The sequence below is a fragment of the Juglans microcarpa x Juglans regia genome, chromosome 4S (genome assembly GCF_004785595.1).
Source record: "Juglans microcarpa x Juglans regia isolate MS1-56 chromosome 4S, Jm3101_v1.0, whole genome shotgun sequence".
Taxonomy (NCBI): domain Eukaryota; kingdom Viridiplantae; phylum Streptophyta; class Magnoliopsida; order Fagales; family Juglandaceae; genus Juglans; species Juglans microcarpa x Juglans regia.
Genome location: NC_054601.1, coordinates 2204636 through 2229945, shown reverse-complemented (window position 1 = coordinate 2229945; position 25310 = coordinate 2204636). Strand labels below are relative to the sequence as shown.

At 32.2% G+C, this 25310-nt stretch overlaps 3 protein-coding genes across 3 annotated transcripts; 2 read left to right on the top strand and 1 right to left on the bottom strand.

The window, feature by feature from the left end:
- Nucleotides 1-2562: 2562 nt before the first annotated feature.
- Nucleotides 2563-6459, bottom strand: LOC121263595 (indole-3-pyruvate monooxygenase YUCCA6-like). The gene is made up of 4 exons (XM_041166571.1): nt 5364-6459; nt 4358-4606; nt 3785-3907; nt 2563-3660 (listed from the first exon to the last, which is right to left on the bottom strand). Exons 1-4 carry the CDS (start codon nt 6057-6059, stop codon nt 3436-3438), a joined length of 1293 nt encoding a protein of 430 aa, XP_041022505.1. The 5' UTR covers nt 6060-6459; the 3' UTR covers nt 2563-3435.
- On the top strand, nt 6082-8785 carry LOC121262706 (60S ribosomal protein L12-like). The gene is made up of 3 exons (XM_041165295.1): nt 6082-6131; nt 6219-6231; nt 8498-8785. Exons 1-3 carry the CDS (start codon nt 6082-6084, stop codon nt 8783-8785), a joined length of 351 nt encoding a protein of 116 aa, XP_041021229.1.
- Nucleotides 8786-22530: 13745 nt separating this feature from the next.
- On the top strand, nt 22531-24299 carry LOC121263594 (BURP domain protein RD22-like). Its single transcript, XM_041166570.1, has 3 exons — nt 22531-22705; nt 22864-22972; nt 23280-24299. Exons 1-3 carry the CDS (start codon nt 22664-22666, stop codon nt 24077-24079), a joined length of 951 nt encoding a protein of 316 aa, XP_041022504.1. The 5' UTR covers nt 22531-22663; the 3' UTR covers nt 24080-24299.
- Nucleotides 24300-25310: the final 1011 nt, after the last annotated feature.

Sequence of the window (25310 nt, the reverse complement as noted above, 5' to 3'; positions counted from 1 at the left end):
GGTTCCAATTGTATCCCTATGTGGTGGGAATAAACGCCACCACGGCACCGGCTACATGTTTAAAGGCCCTAACTAACCCGACCGAATTCTATGCACGCATGCAGAGTTGTAACAATATTCATGATCGATTTTGAGCCCGTTTATTCAATAAATTATATAATACATGAGTCGTTACAATCCTTTGTAATATTGTATGTATACTACAAATTAGTACGTACTATATATCAATATATACATATATATAAAGAAAAGGTTTTGAATTGGGTTCCCAGGAGATCAAGCCCTATTTTCCTTTAGGTTGGGGAGAGAGAGAGTTTGATTTAAGAAATGATTTGTATAATTTTAAAGTATGTAAATTTTACATACTCTATTAGAAAAAATTAGACAAATTATTTGAAACTCATACAAAAAAATTATTTCTTTATGGCAGTGTACACTACTTTTTAATAAAAGTGTGAGATTTACATATCTTAAAATTATATCTAACATTACTCTTTTATTTATAGATAGAAAGAGAGAGAAGTGGAACCTTACATACATAAAACAATTAAAAAAAGAGAGGGGGCAGACGGAGGGGATCGATCTAGCTCTTTCTTGAATTGGAATTGTGGCTTGATGTTAGTCAAAAGAGATCTCACAAAAGTACGTAATTTCATAAATTGATATGACTTGATGTTATATACTAGATTATAAAATTATTTTTATTAATGTAAAATATATCTAATATATTACATAAAACTATCTCAATTTATAATATTAAATTATTTTTATAAAATCCCCTAGTTATTGCTATAGCTAGCAGTACTTCTCATTGGATAATTGAATCAAGCCTTCTAGCAAGCTGCCAGATTGGTAAAGTTGACAGTTGGAATTATAAGAAGTGGGTTATAGCGCTAAATATTATATAATCCTTTTTGGGTTGATAAATATTCTCGGAATATACCCTCGATTAGTCTCTTTAATGGGATTGGGATCAGATGCTGATCATCAGGTATTTTCAAATTAATTCTCAATCTTACGGGCACACTGTGAAGTGTTAACGTACTTGAGTGACGTATAAAGTTTGAACTTGCCATCATGCCAAATTTAATCGGGATAATTCAGTCACGTTTTTTTAACCATTATATATCATTCAGTCACGTTCTTTTAACCATTATATATCGTACTTAGCTTGTTACTTCAACGATCCTAAAAATGGAAGACAAATTAAAGAAGTTTTTCATCACTCACATGGCGGTGCAAGTCATGGGTACGTAATACTGCGACGATCGTACAATACTCCTCGATCGATCCCTAGCTTTTAAAAAAGTCCGACAGGAATTGAACCCAAAACGAAATGGTTCACATGATGCCGCCCACATACTTGATAAAAATATATAATCGATACTCAAATACTTTGAAATCTTAAAATATATGCCAAAAATTTTTCTTCTTGACAAGTGTTTGCATCTATATAAGAGATTCTTAAACTTTTTATTTTTACAAGTTAGTGGGCTTAGCATATCGCAATCACATATAGTCACCTCAATTTGTAAATTTTTATTAATTTAGGAGTGATTTAGATTCAGAGATAAGTTGAGTTAAGTTAAGATGATTTGTAAATAGTAAAATAAAAATTAAATTATTTATTATATTTTGTGTAAGAATTTAAAAAAATTATTTTGAGATTTTAAAAAATTGAATTGTTTATTATATTTTGTGTGTAAATTTAAAAAGATTGTAATGATAAAATAAGATAAGTTGAGATGAATTTTAAATATAAATGAGATCTTAATACTTCCATTTTGCTTTCGGCCGGATGATGCATGCCGAGAAATGGGTTACGTGCCTATATATATATGTGTGTATGCATGTTTTTCAAGTATTATAATGCTATAGCTAGACACGCAGGTTATTAATTATAACCTGCAGGACAAATGAAATATCCCATGTAGTAACAAAATATATAAGGAAAAGTCTTCTTATAAATAATTTTACACACTAAACTTCACATTAATATTAAATCTAAAATATTTGTTTAATGAAATAATATAAATTAAAGATAAAAATAATTTTAATAAGATAGAAAATCTTATTCTTCTTTCAATTTTTTTTTAATAAAAAAATTATATGAATATTAGTATACGATTTGATGTGCCCAAAAACAAATCCCAATATATAATAGGCATCAATTTTGTGAAGTAGGGGATCGATGCAAATTAATATAAAGAAATAATTATCCGAGTGAGTGAGTCACCATTGAATTGTAATGATCGGATGCAATTAATAGGATTCTCTTCTCTTACAAAGTAGTGCGTGGTCCTAGCTAGCTAGCTGATCCCCACTTGGAATGAAATCATTTCGATAGCGAAAATGCAGGCCAGAAGCAATTAAGTTGCAGGTTACATTTTGTAGGCAATTATAAAAATAAAAATAACAATAATATATACATATATATATATATATATGATTATATCCATGGAATAGTAGGTACGTACTAGCAACTAGCCAGCCATACACACTCTGCATATATATAAGATTTTCATTAGAAATCATCTTAATTTTTCCCGTTAATAACTTCATCATGTCGAATACATCCCAAAACCTCGATCAATGGAAATCATGATCTGAACCATATATATGTATATATACAAATGGTACAAAAGAGTTGGAAAACATCAAAACTTTAAGCTCTCATATATATCCAAACCCCGCGGGAATTAGATCAATATTTATGCTTGCTAGAACATAATTATATCACTTGGCAAACAATTACCAAACAATATTTATCGCTTTGATGATCTATATATATGTATATATATATATATATATAAATTTGCCCTAACCTATTCTCTTTTTTGTTTTCTATGATCAACTCAATATAATGCCTAAATATTAGAGGCAAACGAACGATCATATATAATATGTACAAGATCATGTAGAAAGAGTACCGGCATCCTTAATTTTTCTTCAATGATCTGAAATCCACGGCCTTCCGAAGGAGGCCAGCTTGCAGGCTAGCTAGCAGCTTGTGCCTTGCCACTTTGAAAAGATAAGGGTTCATCGATTCAACTCTCTCCCCATCTTCATTTTTTTTTTCCTCCACTCATCGATCATGCACTTGGAGAGCAACCAACTTTGGTGCCGAACCCAGAAAAGAAAACCCTCCACTTGGAACCCCATTACCTCAGCTATCATCATGATCATTTTGCCGAGTTTGAGAATATTGTATAGAAATTAATGATTAAAGAAAGTGAAATAATGAAGATAAAAAAAAAAAAATGTATATAAGATCTCATCACTGATTATTCTTAATTTCATCTATTAATTTCTATACCTCTAACTCGATTGGCAAAATCATGATGATTACGTACTAAGGCAAAAGGTGATCGAACGAGCAAGCTGGTGGCTCGCCATTTCTCAATGGATATGATCTATATCTATAACTGAACAAAATCAAGATAATGACCTTGGCAAAAGTGAGCTGACAAAGGCCAATTTCTGCTTTGCCTCCACTTTCCAACACCGTTCAATGTCCTCAGCTATTTTTTTGGCATCCATTGATGCTCCAAGCAGTCCACGTTTCGTAAACCCCACTGCGTACAGCCCATACTCGCCTTTCCAACCATTTGGAAATGCCTTTCGAGGAAACCCATCTTTCTTTGAAAACATCTGTCCCTCCTGATCGATGAAGATCAAAGTCCATATATCTCTTTTTTAGTCCATTGATTGAGTTATGTATATATGCAAATATATACAAGAAACAGATCAACTTAAGATGGAGTAGGAAGAAAGATAAAGTTACCTTAAGCCAAGAGGGTACGTTGCTTCTGTAACCGGTAGCTAAAATAATGGCGTCGAAGTTTTGTATTTTTCCATTAACAAATTCTACAGCATGACGTTTTAGCCTCTTAATGCTTGGAAATACCTATACATACACAAGCAGACCGGACATGAGATCAGTTAGACATTGGAAAATATCTTAATTGCCTGGAAATAACTTCAACAGAATATATAATTAAGAATTATTAACCGAATTTAGGGCATATATAGTACTTGAACCACATATATATTAAGGAAAAGAACCACAAAATATTGGAATGAAATAAATGAAAAAAAAAAAAAAAGATCTGACATATTTTAGGAAAAGTTTAAAATCCTGAAAGTTAGTAGTGTCCGATGCATAATTAAAGTGGGAACACATAAACAAAAGTGGGCAAAAGTCTGTCACTTCATTCAATAATAAAAAGCAGTAAGAAAAAGCGTATAAGCACAATCATTTGACAAAATATATATAGTAAGATCTATGAAAACTTCGGTTGGCTACACAGGGAAAAAATATATAAAGTGAGATTTGATTAGATAGAAAGGCAAGTACCTTAATGTCTCCACTTTTGATCTTGGCGAGCGTACCAACATCTAAAACTGGGGTCTTTCCAGACAAATTCTTGAGTTCAAGGGGACCCAAACGCGGCCGGTCCAATCCAAATCGGGCTGTGTCGCCGAGCATGAGCCATGACACAATCAGCAGGAACCGATCCACAAGGCGCATGGGCAGCCACTTGAGCAACCACATGGACAGCCCGAAAGTTGATTTTCCCAGCATCTCTCGTGGTAGGACGTGCACCTTAATCCGAACCAACACACCCAAAAAAGTTTAATAAAGAGGGGACCAAAAACTATAGCTAGCCGGAAGGCATGAAAAGATGGAGTACTAGTTGATGTGTGTGAGCCCCTCTTTTTTGCTACTGTAATATTGGAACTACTTGCCTCCAGACCATGCTTGATGATCATCATATGCTTTAAGGAATACTGTTTGTGACCAATGTTGCTCATGATTGAGAAAATGAGAATTCTCAAGAAAGTGAAGAGATCGGAATATTTATATTTTCCAAAATAAATTAAGGAATATTTTCTTGATCATGTATATTTAAACCAGCCGCTGGAACTCGAGTATGTCGTTACAGAACTGACATAGATGGGACGAGTGTTGAACTAGACATTGCACCAGAAGACCAGTACATATTTGAAGTAAAAGGGGCGAAAATTTTATAGGGTTTCTATGCTTAAAATTCATCGTGTTTGAAGATACTGAAAAAGCCTTCGCCGACTTTATACATTCATTTAGTTTTTGTCCTAATTCATTTTTGAAAAACCTTTGGAAACAAAAGAAACCTAGAAATTCAAAGTACTGGCCTTTTTTCTTATTAAAAATAAAAATCCCTGGATTTGGAGGGACAATATACTACTTATAAACAAAATCAAGTGCGATTTTTGCTTTTCTGAACGCCTCCAGATCAGAGAGAGAGAGAGAGAGAGAGAGAAGGGAGGGAGGGAGGGAAGAGAGATCTAGAGAGAGAGAGGACATGGCTAAGAAAACTTACTGTGTCTCTGACCACAATAGAAGGTTTAGCCTTATTGTTGCATAGATCCAAGCACACCTCCATGCCTGAATTCCCACATCCAACCACCAAAACCCTCTTCAGTCTATACTCATCCCCGCTCTTATATAAACTTGTATGCCTGATGGGCCCTCCAAATTCCTCCATTCCTTCTATCTGCGGCACCACCGGCTCTGCATTCTCTCCGGTCGCTACGACCAAACACCGGCACACATACTCTGTCTCCCCCTTTAGTCCCGCACTCTTCACGCGCCAAAAACCAAGCGTAGAATCATACTCCGCATGTGCCACCGTCTCATTGAACCGCGGTCTAATATCAAACTTCTTGGCGTAATCCTCCAAGTACTTTATGAATTGTTGCTTAGTAGGGTAAGTAGGGAAATTACTTGGAAAACCCAAGAAGGGAAGCTCGCAAAATTGCTTTGGTAGATGAAGTCGAAGGCGATCGTATGTCTTGAGCTGCCACAAAGAAGCTATGCAATTGGATCTCTCGAGAACCACACATGGGACACCCTTTTCTTTGAGACAAGCGGCCGCAGCAAGTCCTGAAGGCCCTGCGCCGACGATCACCGGCCCGTCAACGTACTCGCATCGTGATGACGATGAATTTTTAGTTTTCTCAATGCGAATAGGATCATGGAGTTGTTTTCCTTCTCTCTCTCTCAAGTAGTGCTCCATGAACAATGCAAGAACAGAACAAATGGTGCAAGAAAATGGCTCGGCTGACTCGAGGGTTCTGAGCTTCAAGAGGTAGTTGATTCCAGGAAGAAAGAGAACAAGTGAAGGGAAACCATATGGAATAGCTGACTCTGTCTCTCTACATATGTTTCTATGCAGGACTCTCAGAGTGGTAATTTTCCGGGATGAGGCTCGGATTCAGTTGTAATTTCCTCTCTTATCTAAAGGAGGATTAGGCTCGCGAGGAAATTCCTTGAAACTTGGAGCAGATTAGAATGTCTTTTCCAGTTGTGAGAATGAGTATTTGGTTTTGTTTTTGTATCTGTGTTGTTCAAAGGAGCGTTAAGCGGAGGCATGAGCTACAGCTACGGGGCTCAATCAAAATTCAATATATACAGCACACACAAAAGCAGAGAGAGATCAGATCGGGCCAGTATAGGTGGTAATAAATTTTTTATTTTTTTAAAAAAATATTCATCTTCTATTTTCTCGTCATTTTAATAAATAGTATCCAATCATCTAATATCATATTATGAAATGATAAAAAAATAATAAAAATTAAGATGATGATAAGTAGAATTACTCATTTTATTAATTATATAATTTATATGTATATATATACACATATCCTTCCGTTCTCATTAATATGAGGGAAGGCTCAGTGGGAATTAAAGGAAAATAACACATGAAGTGGGAAGAAAATAAATAAATAAATAAATAATAGGTAAAGTAAATGTATGTGTACATATATTAATTATATATATAGTAGCCAATAGGGGCTATATAATATATATATATATATACACACACACGGTATTTGTAGTTTGATCCCAGAACTAATAATGGAATTTGAAGTTCGTTTGAGCGTGGCGCGGTGGATTTGAATATCAGCTGACGATTAATTCATTTGTTTGTTTTCACAAAATAATTCAATTCTAGGTCGAAATATTCCTAAAATAAATAACCTTTGGATAATTAAGCTTAAGTAGTCATTTATCTGGAAGATAGCTGGTGTAATTTTCTTTTCCGAACCAGCTAAGCTGACTAGGTTTTGGAACATGAATTAATTGTCATCAATTAAGATGTCATGCACCCACATGATGATGCATTAAGATATTGTCCGATACTGTGGGTACGTAATTGGTGAGGAGAAAAAAGACTTAATTGTAACCATGGAAAACTAGCCAATATAGGTAAGAAATCAGAAAAAGTAATCAAACAACATTACAAAAAAAAAAAAAAAAAATCTAAATGCATGCAAGATATGTCATATATATGACACTGCAACTGTACAGCTGATCTATTTTCAAGTTAATTAGTGAAAGTAGTAATACATGTAATTTAGAATAGAGAAATGACGGTTAGGTTTAGTTATATAAAATCAAATTACTATCTCATCTCATCTCATATAATCATTATAATTTTTTTCAAATTCACGTACAAAATATAATAAACAATTCAATTTTTTCAAATTTTAAAACAGAAATTATATTAAAAAAATTATATTATAACAATATTTTATTTAATTTTTAACAAATCATCTTTATCTCATCTCATTTGAATTGCATAACCAAACGAGGTCTATATAGCAATGTTTTGAATATCGTTTCGGTGGCTGTTTCGATTAAGGCACTATAATGAAATATTTCGATACCTGTACCGTTTCGAGATAGTTTATATATAATAAATTAATCATATATGTATAAATTATATTTTAAAATAACATCAATGCAACCCTTAAAAAGTTAAAACACATATTTATAAAACTCAATAATACTTCTAAGTTCTCAATCTAGCTATTTAAAAAATTATTACTCATTTTCATCATGAAAAGGGAAGTAGGGCTTTGATTTCAAGTTCTCGAGAAAAAAGGATTAAAAAAAATTAAGAAAATAGTCTTCAGATGTTGAAATTGTAATGAAAATTATGAAAAAGTTAGAATTTTTACATTAATTGCAAAAATAATAATTTCAGCCGATATACAAAAACGCACCGATACGACCCGGTACGAAACATAAACATTTATTGTATCGATCATTATATCAATACGCTAAATACTTGCCGTACTAGTCAATATGGTACGAAATTCAGAACGATTTTATAAAAGTGAAGTTACAAATTGATATTATTAAAAATATATAAATAATTAAATCTAATTTTTTTTTATTAGTTTAAATTTTTAAAACAAGTAACGATTTAATATTATATGTAACTTGATATGAGATGCCGGGTTATAAAAATCTTTTTATTATAAAATAGATATGACGTTTTATATCAGTCACGTAGATTTATAAATTTATGAAAAAGTCTACTTGCAACCGGCTGGGAGAATCCCTGCGTAATCGATTGCATAAAATTTTTTTTTTTTTCCATTCTTATTTCGTTCTTTCTCTCTCTCACTCTTATCAGTTTTTTTGTTCACTCTGCTCATAGCCAAGGAGACCACCAAGGATTGGAAGGGCCTCCGTGTCACGGTCAAGCTTGCGGTCCAGAACCGTCAGGCCAAGGTCTCTGTTGTCCCCTCCACTGCTGTCCTCGTTATCAAGGCCCTTAAGGAGCCCGAGCGCGACTGTAAGAAGACGAAGGACCTCTCTAGGACCATCAAGGAGATCCTCGGTATGTGCGTGTCCGACGATTGTACAGTCGACAGGAAAGACCCCAAGGACTTGCAGCAGGAGATCACCGATGGTGATGTTGAAATCCCTTTGGACTACGTTCCCCATTGAGGATAGATTTTTTTAAAACATAGTTTTAATTTTTTTTTTTTTTTTTTGGATAATTTGGAGATTGTATGGTTTACTATGTTTTAGAAATTAGAAGATTAGCAGGGATTTGTATGCTAATTTAATTATGTTGAAGGAGTTATGGTGTTAGTGTGATTTCTTTCGCTGGGTGATTGATTATTGCGATGGAGGGATTTGCAGGGATTTGTTACTTGAATTTCACTGCGATGGAGGTTAGCAGCGGGGTTGGGTCTTTTGTGAGTGATGGCCTGCCATGGCTTGAGGCTGGCTGGTGGTGGCAGTGGAAGGGAAGAAATCAAGAGAAGAGAGTGTGTCTGAAACTTGAGGAAATTTTACTTATGTTTCAAGTAAAATTTTGAGAATATTGAAACCAGTTGCTAAATGGTAGTGGAATCGGTGGTTACTGTGGTTATAAAGAGTGAAAAGAAGATAAAGATGAAGATGACGCAGTGTTACGGAGGACTTGATAAGTTTTTCAGTTTTTCAGTTTTTCAATGACAAACAGAAAAAAGGAAATGGGTGAGAGAAAAATAGGAAGAAGAAAGGGCTGAAGTGAGACCCAATTTGTCAGTTAATTATACAAAGTTGTATATGCCGATTGTATGTAGTATTTCTATAAATTTATTTTATAAAGCTTTTATGTAAATGGTACTGAGATAGATCAGAGATGCAGCTGAAAATGATTGGTAGCCAGCAGTGAGTTGCTCGCTCGCTCGCTCGTGGTGGTAGTAGCACTAGTACTGAATGTTGCTGATGATATCCAACGTTACTACTACAAATATCACAATTACTGTAGCAAAGACTGTGTGTCGAATTAAGGACGACCATGGAATAATCCGAGTAGCTCATTAATGTACGGTGGGACGCAAGATTCTTAGAAAGGTTAATACGGGGAGCTAAGAGCATCCTCAATGATTAGTTGAAATTAAAATATATTTTTTATAAATATAAGATAAATTTAACTTTTAATTATTTTATTTACATAAATCTTTACATTAGAATAGTTATTTTTTTATTATATAACAATAAAATAATATAAGATGAATTTAGTTTTAATTATTCACATCAAATCTCCACATTGAATTATCCATTTATTTATTATATAGTAATGAGTAACTAGTAATTTCAAAAATATTTAATTTTTTAATTATTAATTTATTTTATTTTATCATATTTTACTATTCTTCCTATTATATATTAATTAATAATTATATTCTAATTAAATTAATATATCACTAACTCAAATTAATATATCAATTGTGATAAAATATGTGATAGAAAGAAAGAGAGAAATAAATAATTGATAAAATATATATTTAATGTATGTACAATAACTTTCAAATTTAGAAAAACTTTTGAAAGTCACTGTAGTTAAATTTCAATTATTTAGAATTTAGCTAATTCATTGTGAACATATTTTACTCTCTAATAGCTAAATACTCAATAGATTTAGTTTTTAACTAATCCATTAAGGATGCTCTTAGCTTGATTTGAGCATGAAAGAGGATATTTGCAGTTTAAGGTTGTTTGGACTTTGAGTTGATAGTTCATCTCTTCTTATTTCATCTAATTATTATAATTTTTTCAAATTTCTATAGAAAATATAATAAATAATTCAATTTTTTCAAATTTCAAAATAATAATATTATTAAAAAATAATATTCTAACAATATTTTTTTCAACTTTCATCTTAATTTATCTCATTTCAACTCACTATCCAAACCTCACCTAAATATGTAAATTTTGTATATTTTCTTTTTATTTTTTTTTCAAATAAAATATACCAAACTTGACCATCCTAAAATTGCATCTAGCTCTATTTTTTGAGTAATTATATCTCACTTCAAGTAACCAATGATTATTTCAAGTAGGAGGGCACAAATTATCAAGAAAACATTTATTTATAAATTCGTATATATATCGTACCTCTGCATACTTAATTTACACATAAACTAATACAAAAATATATTAACGATGATTTTTTCGATTTTTTAATAATTATAATAAATTCCAAAACAAGCCGTGATTAATCTATTAATTACCTGTGGACCTATAACGAACAAAATAGATCTGACATGTATACCAGGTCAAGTTAATCAGATTTATTTATGTAGTATAACTTATCTTTGCAGATGTAGTGTTTTTTTTTTTTTTTTTTTGTTGTTTTGGAGAAAAAAATCAGTGCCGCTTATGCCAAAACTGAGTCGAGGCCAGGACATTTTCCAGTTGCCTGCAGTCTCGGTCTATCATTTATGGTCAGATCAGTGATTAAATGATGATGGTCAGGAGTGTAGTACTGGTGGTGGTGGATGGCCTCCAGGTCGTGTTGATCGAATTGATGATGAATTGGTTTTTGTCTTTATATTTTGGCCAATGTTGAATGGATTTGAGCGTAATTGAATTTGCTTTTTAGTTAGTGCGACAGAGAAGCTGTGAGGGGGAGTGTGAAAAGGCGGTGTTTGCTGGCGATTGGTATTAATGAGAAAAATGAAATTTTTGTGAATTTTCAAAGCAACTACATATATAGATATATATATATATATATATAATAGTATGGAAGTTCAAAATTAATGGGCATTGATCATGATATTAATATTGTCGTGACTCTGTTGGATATTCCTCTTTTGAGTACAGAAGTTGCACTGCCGAAAGATTCAACAACCCGAAAGAAAAAATAAGAAATTAACCAATAAATTCAGTGTTAACCCAAGTTAATTTCAGTTTCATTAATTAGATCTTCAGGTAATATTTGACTTAATTTCAGGTTAAAAAAATTCTGTCTGTCAACCTTATAACTTTAGTATCGATCATTAATACATGTACACAGTACAACATAATTAATTCTCTTGACAATTATGTGCCATCGTCAAGAACCTAAAACTTATTAATTAGTTAATTTAACTTTTAATTAAAATAGCTTTAATTTTCTAATTCCTTAATCTTATTTAATTGGACATGATGTGTTCAGGGAGATCCGACAGTACATGATTTCTGATCATCCACCAACATTTTATATGTACGAGTGATCAGTTTCACAAATAGCTCAGCCCATTTGGTGAAAGATCATATATATTTTATATATATATTTATATGCTAATTTTGGGTACATAAATATTATATATTTGCACCTACAAGCATGCACCTATATATGCATGTATTATGAATGATAAGAGAAAAATGTAAAGTAAAAAAGGTGGAATCCATCATTCAAGACACACGACACAAAATTTATATGGTTCAGCATGTTTATGCAACGAAATTACAGATAATTTTATTTCAGATAATAGTTGAATATACAGTATGGCTATACGGAATTAATACTATATATATATATAGTGTTAATAAAACTGAAGTGCGACAAAATAAAATCAAACTCTAGACAAAAAGCCAACAGCATGTGTGCTTCTGTGCGAGTACATGTATGATGTATATATAAATAATATATAATAATGAACCTATCTTGCATTTATGAGTAACTGGTTTGTATATTCTTCTAAAGTATGAGCATGTTTGGCTTTTTAATAATTAGCATCGCGCGCCATGTGTTACGTTAGCTATAGTGATCGAGTTGGACACCAATTATACATATACATGTCACAATCTTGAATATATATAGAGGCTTCTTAAATTTCCCAAGCCACTAGGGAGTGATCCCAGATCATCATATATACCTCTAATTCAAATCATTTAGTCTTCATATACTGCCAAAGTCTTTTGGTGATCATGAACAGCCAGCCATATACATAAGGCCATGAACTTGAAAATCTGATACTGTGGAGCCCTATTACAAAAGAAAAAAAAAATCTTAGTAGGAGTACTTGAGCTATATCATGATTTTATTGAAGGAATTACGATTAAAAAAAAAATACACGTACCAGTACTGCTTCATCAAACATATATAGAATTTTCTTGAAGAAAAATAAACATACAAATGTTTCCAATTAAATATATAAGAGTGTATATATATGCCAAATTATCAATATAGTTTTCACTTCTCAAAGACATAAATTTAGAGGAAAGTGATAAAAAGAGAGAAAATAAAGGGGGGGAGAAAATAAATCGAAGCAAGGAAAGGACAGATATGAAACTAAATCGGGAAAGAAGAAAGGAGATCCATATATATATAATAATTCTAACAAGCGTGCGGAAAGAATAAAGTGGTGATTACCGTGCAAATTATTTTACATCGAGAGAGAGAGAGAGAGAGAGAGAGAGAGTGATGGGACAGAGAGCAAGCTATCTCCAATTTGCAGGGAAGAGGTCAATAGGGTTACTTAATTAGAGCAAAAGAACAACTGGGAATGAGAATGGGGATCAAAAAGTTGTCACTATATTTAGTAACATATTAGTCCCTCTGAAATGGGAGCCAGCATTAGAAGAATCTGACCTAACATTTTAGTCTAATGTGCCCTAGCTAGTCCTTTCTTTCTTTCTTTTTTTTTTTTTTTTTGTTTTTTTTTGTTTTTTTAATATAGGGCCATGCAATTAAGTTTCGCATGGGGCCATGAATAAGAAGGTGGCCAACCAAAAAGAAGGAGCTTTGATAGCCCAAAACCAACCAATGGTTTAGGCTTCCTTAAACCACGCGTTTCTCTCCTCCATCCATTTTTCTCTGCATCGGCCAGCTTCATGCGACAGCAAAAGAGTGATCTCACGCAAACCCATGGCGCATTTGGCTCTCACACTCTTATTGCATGCAACATCCAAAAGGACAATATCTTATCGTGGTCACTAACTAGCTAGGGTTTTTTAATTCCCCTCCCCAAATCATGTGTAATAATAGTACCATTAGAAATAGAAAAATTAGGAGTTGAGGATTCAACAGATATTTCATGGTAATTGTCATATATAGCACACCAAAAAAAATTGAAAAGTGGAGTATTCCAATAAATTCATGTGGTAATTGGGTCCTATATATCATGAGAAACCGCAACAAAGAGTGATCATGCGTTGATGAAAACTACATATTAGATAAAAGAAAAGGCATATATATAAGATAGGTGTTGATAGGAGCTGCTTGGAACGCAACAGGCAAGGTACATGGGATGTTGAATGGATCTTATGTGCACACGTAAAACTCGCGGGTCAATGAAAGCAAATGATGGCGGCGCGGCGGCGGCTGCGGCTGCATGTTGACAAGTACTAGTGGTTGCAATAGTTGAGTGCATGCAACCATGCATGAGGTCTTACTAGTACTATAGGAACGCCCGGCCGGTGTAAAAAAAACTCCCACCTCATGACTATGATTGCAAAGATTAATTCGAGATCATGTTGTGGAAAAAGATCATTATTATTGTACTAGCTAGGTTTCTAGTTTGTGAGCTGAGTCAATTTCTTTTTGAGTGAACTTATGTTATCCTTTGTCCCTATCACGTAGTAGCTAGGGAGTAGTGTTGACCTTAGCTAGCTAGCTTACACGATATCCTCTAAAATAAACAACATGATAATGTTACTATATTAAACTCTATAAATTAATTCATGGATGGGTCAAGTTTATCGATCCCAATTCCGAATTGACATTCATAATCGAAAATATATGATTTTATCTCTCTCACCCTTTTTACTTTCTTGTTGTGGCGGCACAAGCCAATTATAAATGAGAATTCTACATATCTAATTATTTATGCCTACTTTATCGACGAACATGATTAACTTTGTCGGATAACTTTATATATAATCTAAGAACAATATTGCAAGAAGGTTTAGTACCACTTAATTACAAGGGTTTAATACTTGATCATGAATGCGTCATTTTATTTAATTGAATTAATTAAGTTTCTTCGGCCACCTATCTTCTTTGGTCATAATTATAAATTGCACATATCGTAGTACTTAATTAGTATAGCCCACAAAGAAATTAACTGATCATGGCACTAACCTAATTCCCTAATATTGACTTCTGCACTAATTAGTCATCACTTACTTTATGATCAGTCGATCGACTATAGGCAACATATTATATTTTTATATATATATATATAATTCTGCAAGATTTTTCTCGGTTAAATGATGGTATTCCGACTAAGAAATTAAAGATGCTGATTAATTCAAAGAATCTCAGGATTAATTATAGATGATTAATATCATGATCTCTAGCTAGCCCCTTATGGAATCTCACGCAGAAAGCTGCGCCCAAGGTTCCACTATAACATTTGATCTTTTCCTACGATATCCTAAAATAATTTGCCACCAGTACCATATATGTATTGTTAAAAAAATAAGATGAACATGATATATCATGTTTTTTTAAAGTATATATACCTCATATCAAATCGATCGTTTTATGATCAGTAATAACTAGTACTATTACATTTTCATGATTTTATATGTCATCGACGTAAATAAATAATCAGTACTTAATATATACTACGTACGTGATCAGTAAGTATAATAAAAAATGACAAATATAAGATGAAAAATGATATTTCTCATCTTATTTGAGTTGTAGTACTGTATATGCATCTAAAAATTGGTCGATACAAATCATGATTTAGATGATCACACGATCGGAAGCAGAGCAAACATTATTACTTGGTTGCAAATAGTTAATATAGGGAAGCCACCTCCGATTGCTCCATCCTACGTACGGCCTTTTTTCTAAAATATAATTATATATATATGTATATGCCAAACAAAAATCCCTATATATATATATATATCACTAAATGCCAAAAAATGATGATTTCATATATGAGATTGGGGGCAAGCTGCTTTGTTGAATAAGATGAGTAGTATTAATAGTAAAAAACTAACACAGATCGACGCGTATAAGCTGGCAGCCAATCATCAAGCGCATGCATGCTTTGATCTGCAACATGATCTTTGCATCATTCGTCTACTAATTATAAATAGTATTAAAATGGGTAATTAAGTGACAAATTAATCGGTGATTACTAGTCTGATCATGATAATTGTCCATGGAAAACTAAGACTCGCGTGATACTTTAACCTAATAAAGTACTCTAATTTGTAGGTAATTTATTTGACAATCTTTTGCATCTTACTTTGATAAGACATGCACGATTAAACCAAAAGCATTATGAAACGTTAATTATATATCCTGTGGATTAATTAATAATATAATCAATCTAATCATCATGAAATTAAGTGGGGACACGAGGAAAGGAGAAAGTAAAGCAATTTTACTTTGCAAGTACTTGAAATAAATAAAGCTGCTCAAGCACTCAGACATGAATGATCTGATATGTCAATGGTGAAAGATGGTGTCTAGTGTGACAAACGCAATAAAAAGTCGAAGGATATATGAAAGCTGGGATCATCATTTCATTGTACGTGAAGTCTAGACCCGTTTAAAATGCCCCTTCAATTCAATCTAATAGAATTATAATATTAATGGAGATCAACGTCTACCAGGCCTGGGAAAGAAAAATATCTAATTAATTGGCTGATAGCTTGGTATAACGTGGAATTTAATTAATTAATTAGGAATGAAACATTCATAGATATTATTGCAGTTAATTAAAACAAAAAAAAATTATATATACTTACAATTTTATGTATATAATTTAAAATATAAATAATAATAATTAATAAAATAAGAAAAGTAATATTATATAGGTACATATGACATTACTCAAACAAAAAATTAGAAAATTATACCTAGCCAATTTAATCACTGATCACCGGCGGAGTGAACAACCTCGTTCATAATAAATACAAACATATTTTATGATCCTTGTATTAATTATAAACCTTATTTTCCCCGCACGTAGCTTATCTTGATCTATTATTGATCAGACGTTTGAACGATGCTGCATGTTGGTTGAACTAGTAAGTTTCAGAAGGTTTATCGTGCGAAATGAAAGAATCCACATATATATACATACATATATATATATATATATATATATATATATATATATAACACTAGCTAGAGCTAGCTAGGTTTCGATAATGCTTTTGTCCATCAGGTAGACTTATTGGCTGAAACTTTCCTGGCCTGGGTTCTTCTCTCCCTAATGATTATATACACATTTCCTATTAAATAAGTTCAAATGAAAGCTTTTAAAGTCTTTTTAAACAACATAGCACTTTATGTTCCATCAAGTATCATTGTGTAAATAAGGTGTATATCTATTTGATAGAGACGCATTGAATCAAAAAACTAGTAAAAGGGAATAAAAATCTGTTCAAGAAATCTCTTATATTAATGGTTAATTATTGTGATGAAGGAATGTGACTTTGAGAGAAATATTTCTTCCACCCCACATGGAGATAGCAGCAATATAAGAGAGGAAATCAGTGTGCATGGCCCAGCTTGTGTGCATGGGTCATCACTTCCATATTCCTTTAAACCTTCCCCACCCCCCTTCTTTTTCTTTCTCCTTTGTATTACTTTTACGAGCCTTATATATATATATATATATATATATATATATATATATATATATATCAGTTTATTTATATATTTCAAAGCTTGATTAGACAGTTGTGGGGATGAAACTTTTCCATGATTTAAAGCACAATTGTCCAAAACCCTTTTTCTTGATTCGAAGAGGATATATAACTTTTATATTATGTGGTTAGTATCACTAGCTAGTAGTACTAGTATTGTATATCAAATTGTTCATAACCTAGCTAGCTAGGTGCGCGCGCTCTATTCTACATCAATCGTAGATTGACTTATAATTTAGATTTTTTCTGTATTGATAAGTCATAGTTGTAATTTCAATTTATTGAATAATATGAAGTCTATTTCCATTAAAACAAAAAAGTGCGCTCTATTCCATCGTGACATTTTGCAAGGCAACGTCCATTAATGGATCGTTTGAAACATTTGTGATGCCAAACTACAATAATCTTTATATTTTGGGTCCTTTGATAATTTGAATTAATCGACTCATGAAATTTGAAGAACTTTGGCAATATTATGCTAATTAAGACCTAAACTTTAAGTACACGTTACAAGAAAACTGATAATTTATGGCCAGTTATTTTATACGAAAATAACTATTTAATTAATTGAGCTAGCTATCTGCAGATCATTGAATTCGAGAGACATGAAAATGAGAATAATAATAATATTCTTTGTGAGCAAAGCCATGCGGACAGTACGATGGATGATGCTAATTCCCAGTAGTACCAGTAGTACTTTTAATTTTCTTATAAATTATTGGAAGTATCTGAAGTAGTACCTGATCTTATAATTAGTGCAAAGTACTCTATATATTGCGCCCACAATCTGGTGAATATATTGGGTCTCGTTCTCAAATTTTCCAACAGAAAAAGATTTTATGTATTATTAATTAATTAGTACTACATGAACACAGTGAAAACCATTATGCCCATAATTGGGTTGGGCATATTGGGATCGCATCCACACTCATGGGAATTGGATGTATTCCCACCAATTAATGATATCTAGCTAATGACAAAGATCCACCCACCTAGCTTCCCCCTCCATCCAATATCACTTATTTGCAACTCTCAGCTTACTCATCATGCATGAAAGAAAAATTAACTAAATAAAACAAACAAAACCACATTATTGAAATAATAATCATTAATTTATATTTATTTATATATATATATATATAATCAAATATTTAAACGCTGGCCTGATGATCATGATTAATTATATCATGAATTACTTTGCTGGTTTTGCCCTCGTAGTACGGCTGCTTAGACGTTTCTTACAATCATTTGAAAATCTTTTACTTGGCGAAATATTAATGTCATCGATCGATCGATAGTCAATGATCATCTATATATATATATATATATATATATATATATATATATAAAATATATATATATATATATATATATATAAAATATATATATTTGTTTTTAAGGATTTCATTTCCCAGAGATGAGAACTATTTGCAACGCAAACCGTCCCACCAATAATGATATGCCAAATAATTAAACCCCACAAGAATTGACTATCTGATCATGAACTCTAGCCATAAGGGAAACAAAAAGAAATTTCCTTTGATTAGTGGGTGACACCAATCCCACCAAAGATTAATAGCACAAACAAGATCAGGGTCTTAATTAATAAATCCATAATAATAATAATAATAATAATAATAATAACGAGATATTACAAGTGGGAAAAAAAGGAGGTTCTTAGATACACCTCAAAATCTGCTAACTGCATGTGTGACAGGAGAAGATCGAAGAAGATAGTGCGGTAGCCCACCAAAGGGATAGGGAATATTGCAGCCTTTCGATTCGAAGTTGTGTCTGTTTTCCTTAACCAAAAAAAAAAAAAAAAAAGGATAGTGATCAATTCATCAAGTGTGGCCAACCAAGTTGTCTGTCTAACCATGGCTTCACTTCACCATATGATTTCACGTGGTATTGTTGGACAAAATCTGCTGGTTCCGCTGTTCAATTATCTAAAGTAAGGCCTTGTTTTTTTTTTTTTTAATTAGGTAAAAAATGAGTATATGATCGTGTAACTCGACTTGTATAAATTAAGTTGGATTCCAGCTTATTCCTACATTAAACTTTAAAGACATGTAAGTGATCCAAACTCATTTAAATCCGGTTAAACTTCACATAAATTTGTATAAATTTATAAAATTATTCTTTATAGTATTATTTTTTAAGTCTAATGGGACTAACGTCACAATATCAGGCCTATTTTTAATTTGATCAAACCATTAATCTTTCTGTAGGAAGTTGAGTTAATTTACAATGAGCTCCAACTCGTTATAACAGTAATCCATACGTTTACTTGGATCAAAGTGTCAGTATTTAAGCCCATTTCATACCTAGACGGTGTAAAGGGCGGATTTTATGAACTAGGAGTGGCCCATAAGGTTCGGCTTGGGCCTGAACGTAGTCAAGCCACGTGGAGTTTTCATATTAATGAAATTCTTTTTATTTTTTGGCCCAATTTGTCAAGCCTGATAGCCAACTCGAAGCTGTTTTCTTCTTCTTATTTTTTTGGTTAGGCCGGTTTAGGTATAGAAATATTCTTAATCTATTTTATCTTATCATTATAATTTTTTTAAATTTTTATATAAAATATAATAAACAATTCAACTTTTACAAATCTCAAAATAATAATAATATTTTATTAAATTCATCTAAAATCATCTCATCTCACTATCTAAACGAATCTTAATAAGATGAGATAAGATGATTTTAAAGGAAAATTAAATAAAATATTATTAGAATATTATTTTTTAATATTAATATTATTTTAAAATTTAAAAAAATTAAAATTTTTATTATATTTTATGTAAAAAATTAAAAAAATTATAATAATAAAATGAGATGAAATTATTTCTATATCTAAATAGGACCTAAAATAGCCAACTAGAAGTCTAAAAGGCTAGAACTGCCGTACCGTACCAAATTCATGGAGAGTAAGGTTTAGTTTGGATCTTCAAAATTCATCTCAATTCATTATTGTAACTTTTTTAAATTTCAATACAAAATATAATAAATAATTCAACTTTTTTAAATCTCAAAATAATAATAATATTAAAAAATAATATTCTAATAATATATTATCATCTCAACTCAACTCACTTTAACATCCAAACGCACCCTAAAATCCCCCATTCGGTTCCCATTCACTACTATCGCTGGATGAAACTCAGAAAGGACCATCGAATGTTACCCTCATTCGGTGCCAACCCATACTCGAGAGCTAAAGTATTGTTGATAAATGATTTTTTTAATTTATTTTTAGCTCAAGCCGTTGAAAAATGATAACCGGACGTATAAACAACCTTTCAAATATAATTATTTTATTAACAATGTGCAATAATATTTTATTTTTAAAATTTATTTTTAAAATTAATTTATATCATATAAATATCTTATTTTACGATATTTTACGATATTTTACAAACAGATAATTTTTTAATTTTTTCGATTTATGTGTTGAAAGAAACACCGGTGACTGCGGGACGATCCCTTTTAAAAGGACAAAAAAGGGGAAGAAGGTAACAATATAGGGTAATTGGTCGATCTAGTTGGTTTTTGTGGGTGTAAATGACAGTGGCTTGCAAGTACACTGTACACATCTATTTTAAATAATCGCCGACTTTATTTGCTTCCAAGTTAATACAGAGAGAGTATTTTTAGATACTACCGACTTTAAAAAGAGAGGTTTAAAATTAAATATTTATAATTTGATATATCTAATAGAAGTAATGATATATCCACAATATATTTTTACAGCATATTTTATAATAATATTATAAGATGAGAGTATTTTTATAAAATAATATTATTTTTATAATATATTTTATAAAAATATTCCTCGTTTAAAATATAATTATGTAAAATATTATAAAAAATATTGTTCGTAAATTATTTTCCTTCTAATATAGATTAATATGTCAAATCAAAACAATATTAGAGCAGTATCATATATATATATATATATATATATATATATATATATATATATATATATATATATATATATACTTTTGGTGGATGGGAAAGGTTTTTGGTCTTTTATGAGGATGCTGAAAGCTAGCTAGCACCTTCTTTTGAGATCAACGAGTCAAACCTGAACTCCATTGCTTGTTCTCTAATTTTTCCTTATCGGAGGCTTCTTACAATTATCAGGATTAATGCAAAAATTGTGTGGCTCCATGGTTAAGGATACAGTACTTCAGTTTAAGCAAGTACTTAGACGTAAAAAATAATTCACGACATTTTTTTGGGTGCAAGCTTCCTTCAAATTCCTTCTACATTTCTCTTCTTCGGCTTTTTAATTTTCTGTTAATTCTTTCATTGCGAGTGATCATGTGGACGATCACCTAGACCCTAAAACATGAATGCTGGAATAAAATAAAATAAAAGTACTTTACCCACTCTCTTCATCAACCAGAAACTGAATTCATTGCTCGCACCGCGCACTAGTGCTGGTTGCAGCTAGCGCCGAAAGAGCAAAGGGAATCCCACCGCAGTTTCATTAAAAACGTGCACAAATTATTACGAGAAGAAACAAATATTTTATATACAGTCATTTTTACATATTTATTATACACTCTATTAATATAATTGGTTGCATCATTTTTTTAATATAAAATAATTGTTTCGGCTAATTATATCACTTAAGTGCGTAAGAAATATGTAAAAATGACAGTATGCAGCAGAACTCTATAAAAAAATCTTTATTTAATTGTATTTTTTCAAAAACCGCATAAACCACAAATACTAAAAATTTGTATTTTTCTCTTATTTTTTATTTGTATTTTTTTTAAATTATTAAAAGTAATTTTTGACTTTTCAAAAACAAAAAGTAAAATGGCGTGGCTTAATTAATATATATGATGTGTTAATTAATATATTTTATAGTAAAAAAATTTCACAATCCAAGTACATTAAACTATATCATTCGTAATTTTTTTCGTAAGATCGTCGATGTCTTTGTACACTAAATATTTTTCTTACCACTTACCAAATTGACAATGTAAGTGTAATTTCGACTTAAACCTCTTAAAAAAATGGAGCAAGTATGGAGCGAAATTTCCCTCTTTATCCTAAGCTAATTTTGCTACTCATGTTTCACAGATTCTTCCATAAACCATCCTGCAAACTCATGTACTTTGGACTTTGGAGTAGACTTCATTAGTTTCCGAATTCTACTGCGCCGACGCCGTCAACCGTACAAATTAATTAGCTTCAATTGACATAAATGAATTTTAAGTATATGAGCCGGCGGCTGTAGAAGTAATTAAGCAGGTGACGAAGCTGGCCTGTCTTCTTCTACACATGAATGAATCTTCTCGATCTGGAGCCATGATTTCGCTTATAAATTTCCAATCTGCCTTGCTCTTCTATTCATTACTTCAGCTCAACACTCTCAGCTCTTTTGTCTCCCCGAGTGTTATCCTTTGTCGCAGTCCACGTACGGCTTAAATGGAGATCATGAATCTTCTTCAGATTTTCAGTTTTCTCACTGTGAGCTTTATAATCCTTCACTCGTCTGAACTTATTTATTTAAATTCTTATCATGCTCTAACAGAGTACTTTAATTTGCATTCATATGATTTAAGTACTTCAATTAATATTTTTACTATTCGTATGGAACCAAACGATCGAGACTTTGTCTCTTGCAGCTTGCAGTAGTGGCGGCAAGCCATGCAGCTCTGAGCCCCAAAGATTACTGGAACTCTGTGCTGCCAAACGCACCAATGCCTAGAGCCGTCATTGATCTTCTACAACCTGGTTGGTATATAGAATTAGAAGACTTTTCTTTCGTCTTTTTTCTTTTCGAAATTAGTACTACGTACGTACTATATATATATACTAATTGTCCAAAGCTGAGGGTCAAACTAATGAGATCTCTGTGTGTTTTGATACGTAAAATCATCATTTTTTCAAAATATTTAAATTAATAGAAAAAATAAATTTGATTATTTATACGTCCTTAACATTTTTTCGCTCGATTAATATATAATATGCTTAATTCTATCATCTTATTTATTTATCTGGAAGTTGAATAAGTCTCTAGTTCATGTTTCTAACGTTGCAGACCTGATGGATGATCAGAAGCAAGTCGGGGTGACTTTCTCTCCAGGACAGCCAGGCAGGGGAGTCAATGTTGGAATTGGTCAACAGGGAACGCCGTTCTCATATATATATGGTGCCTCTGAGGATCAACTCCATGACAATCCCAACGTAGCTCTTTTCTTCTTGGAAAAGGATATGCATCCTGGCAAAAGAATGAACTTGCACTTCATGACTCAAGACTCAAACACAGCTGCAACTTTTTTGCCTCGCCAAGTTGCCAAATCAATTCCCTTTTCATCCAACAGGCTGCCGGAAATTTTGAACAAGTTTTCACTCAAGCCCGGATCGCCGGAAGCTGACATAATAAAGAACACAATTGAAGAATGTGAAAAACCGGGCATTAAAGGGGAGGAAAAATACTGTGCAACATCATTAGAATCGATGGTGGACTGCAGCACTTCGAAGCTAGGGAAAGATGTTCGGGCAATCTCTACGGAGGTGGGAAAAGAAACCCAGATGCAGAAATATTATACTATCGTGCCAGGAGTGAAGAAGATGGCGGGCAACAAAGCTGTTGTTTGCCACAAGCAGAACTATGCATATGCTGTCTTTTTCTGCCATACAACACGTACCACAAAGGCTTATCTGGTGCCATTGGTGGGCAATGACGGGACTAAAGCTAAAGCTGTAGCCATTTGCCACACAGACACATCAGCATGGAACCCAAAACATTTGGCCTTCCAAGTGCTCAAAGTTAAGCCCGGAACTGTTCCTGTCTGCCATTTCCTTCCAAAGGATCATGTTGTCTGGACATCTAAATAGATACAAACTTCTCTAGGAAAGAGTCCTAATTCAAATAACCTTTTAATTAGCAGCACCCTTTGTTCTTTAATGTACTCGCATACTAGCTAGCTAGAGCGAGTGTTTAGTTACATGTTTTATGTGTGTACGCTGTATACCTGTGCATGATGCATCAGGATATAATATATATATGCACTAATAAATACATCTTGTGCCTTTATTGGCCATTTTCGTTCTTCTATTTCTGGTGGGCGTTCAATCTAGCTAGCTAGTACTGTATTTGCTCTGTATCAAGCCTTGACTAAGAACGTTGATGAAATGGTAACCATAACTAACAGGATTGATAAACCAGTAGATCCAGAGACCGTCTTGTTGCTACGTCATATGATAACTCTAGTTTCGTTACAAGAAAAATAATCTTTCTGCGACGTCTTAATTAAAAGGAAAAGAGATCACTCGGACTTGTACCGATGAACACTCTTCTCTCGTCGTCCCTAAGACATTAAGCGAGGTAATTGACAATAAGCTTCCCGTAACTTCTCAATATCAGCCCATGAAGATATTTCTATTATGCAGAGATTTTATCTTATTAAGGATTTGATTTTCATGACAATAATATACTTATAACATTATGTAATCTCCATGTAATTTATTAAATGAATAATAAAAATGACTTTCTTAAGTCTATTTTAGAGAGCGCTATTAATTATGTCTTTGTAGATTGTGTGACACCATTTCTCTTCTGTTTTTTATTACAATTTCATTACCCTTGATAGTTGGAAGAATCAAGCCACACTGGTGGCTTACCTCTCGTTGCTCGGACCAATTTCATCTACTAGTTAGCTTATTGTCGTCTCTCATTCTCTAGGAGATTTGGCTTGTAAGGAATAGCAAGATTCGAGTACATTCTCACTCTCTCATACCATCATTTTTAAGATCTCAATTGACTTATTTAAAGTTGTGTTTAGATGTTGAATTGAATTAAAATGATAAAATATTATTAAAATATTATTTTTTAATATTATTATTATTTTGAGATTTGAAAAAATTAAATTATTTATTATATTTTATATTAAAATTTAAAAAATTATAATAATAAATTAAAATGAATTTATGAAATAAACGATGTTCGTTTTCTTGCTCAATTCAAATGTTTCCACTCTTGCGTTTCTTCACATTTTTCGTGTAATAACCCAAAAAAAGGGCCCAACCCACGCCAAAAGGCCCAGCCCCATCCCACCCCTTCCTTCTC

Excerpts from the sequence above, each read along its gene's own strand:
- LOC121263595 (XM_041166571.1), bottom strand. The coding sequence starts at position 6,059 with ATGGAGCACTACTTGAGAGAGAGAGAAGGAAAACAACTCCATGATCCT. Across the intron at positions 3,908-4,357 it reads TCAAAAGTGGAGACATTAAG|GTATTTCCAAGCATTAAGAG; the intron begins GTACTTGCCTTT and ends GTGTATGTATAG. Across the intron at positions 3,661-3,784 it reads ACGTACCCTCTTGGCTTAAG|GAGGGACAGATGTTTTCAAA; the intron begins GTAACTTTATCT and ends TTCATCGATCAG.
- LOC121262706 (XM_041165295.1), top strand. The coding sequence starts at position 6,082 with ATGGTGCAAGAAAATGGCTCGGCTGACTCGAGGGTTCTGAGCTTCAAG.
- LOC121263594 (XM_041166570.1), top strand. The coding sequence starts at position 22,664 with ATGGAGATCATGAATCTTCTTCAGATTTTCAGTTTTCTCACT. Across the intron at positions 22,706-22,863 it reads AGATTTTCAGTTTTCTCACT|CTTGCAGTAGTGGCGGCAAG; the intron begins GTGAGCTTTATA and ends TGTCTCTTGCAG. Across the intron at positions 22,973-23,279 it reads CATTGATCTTCTACAACCTG|ACCTGATGGATGATCAGAAG; the intron begins GTTGGTATATAG and ends CTAACGTTGCAG.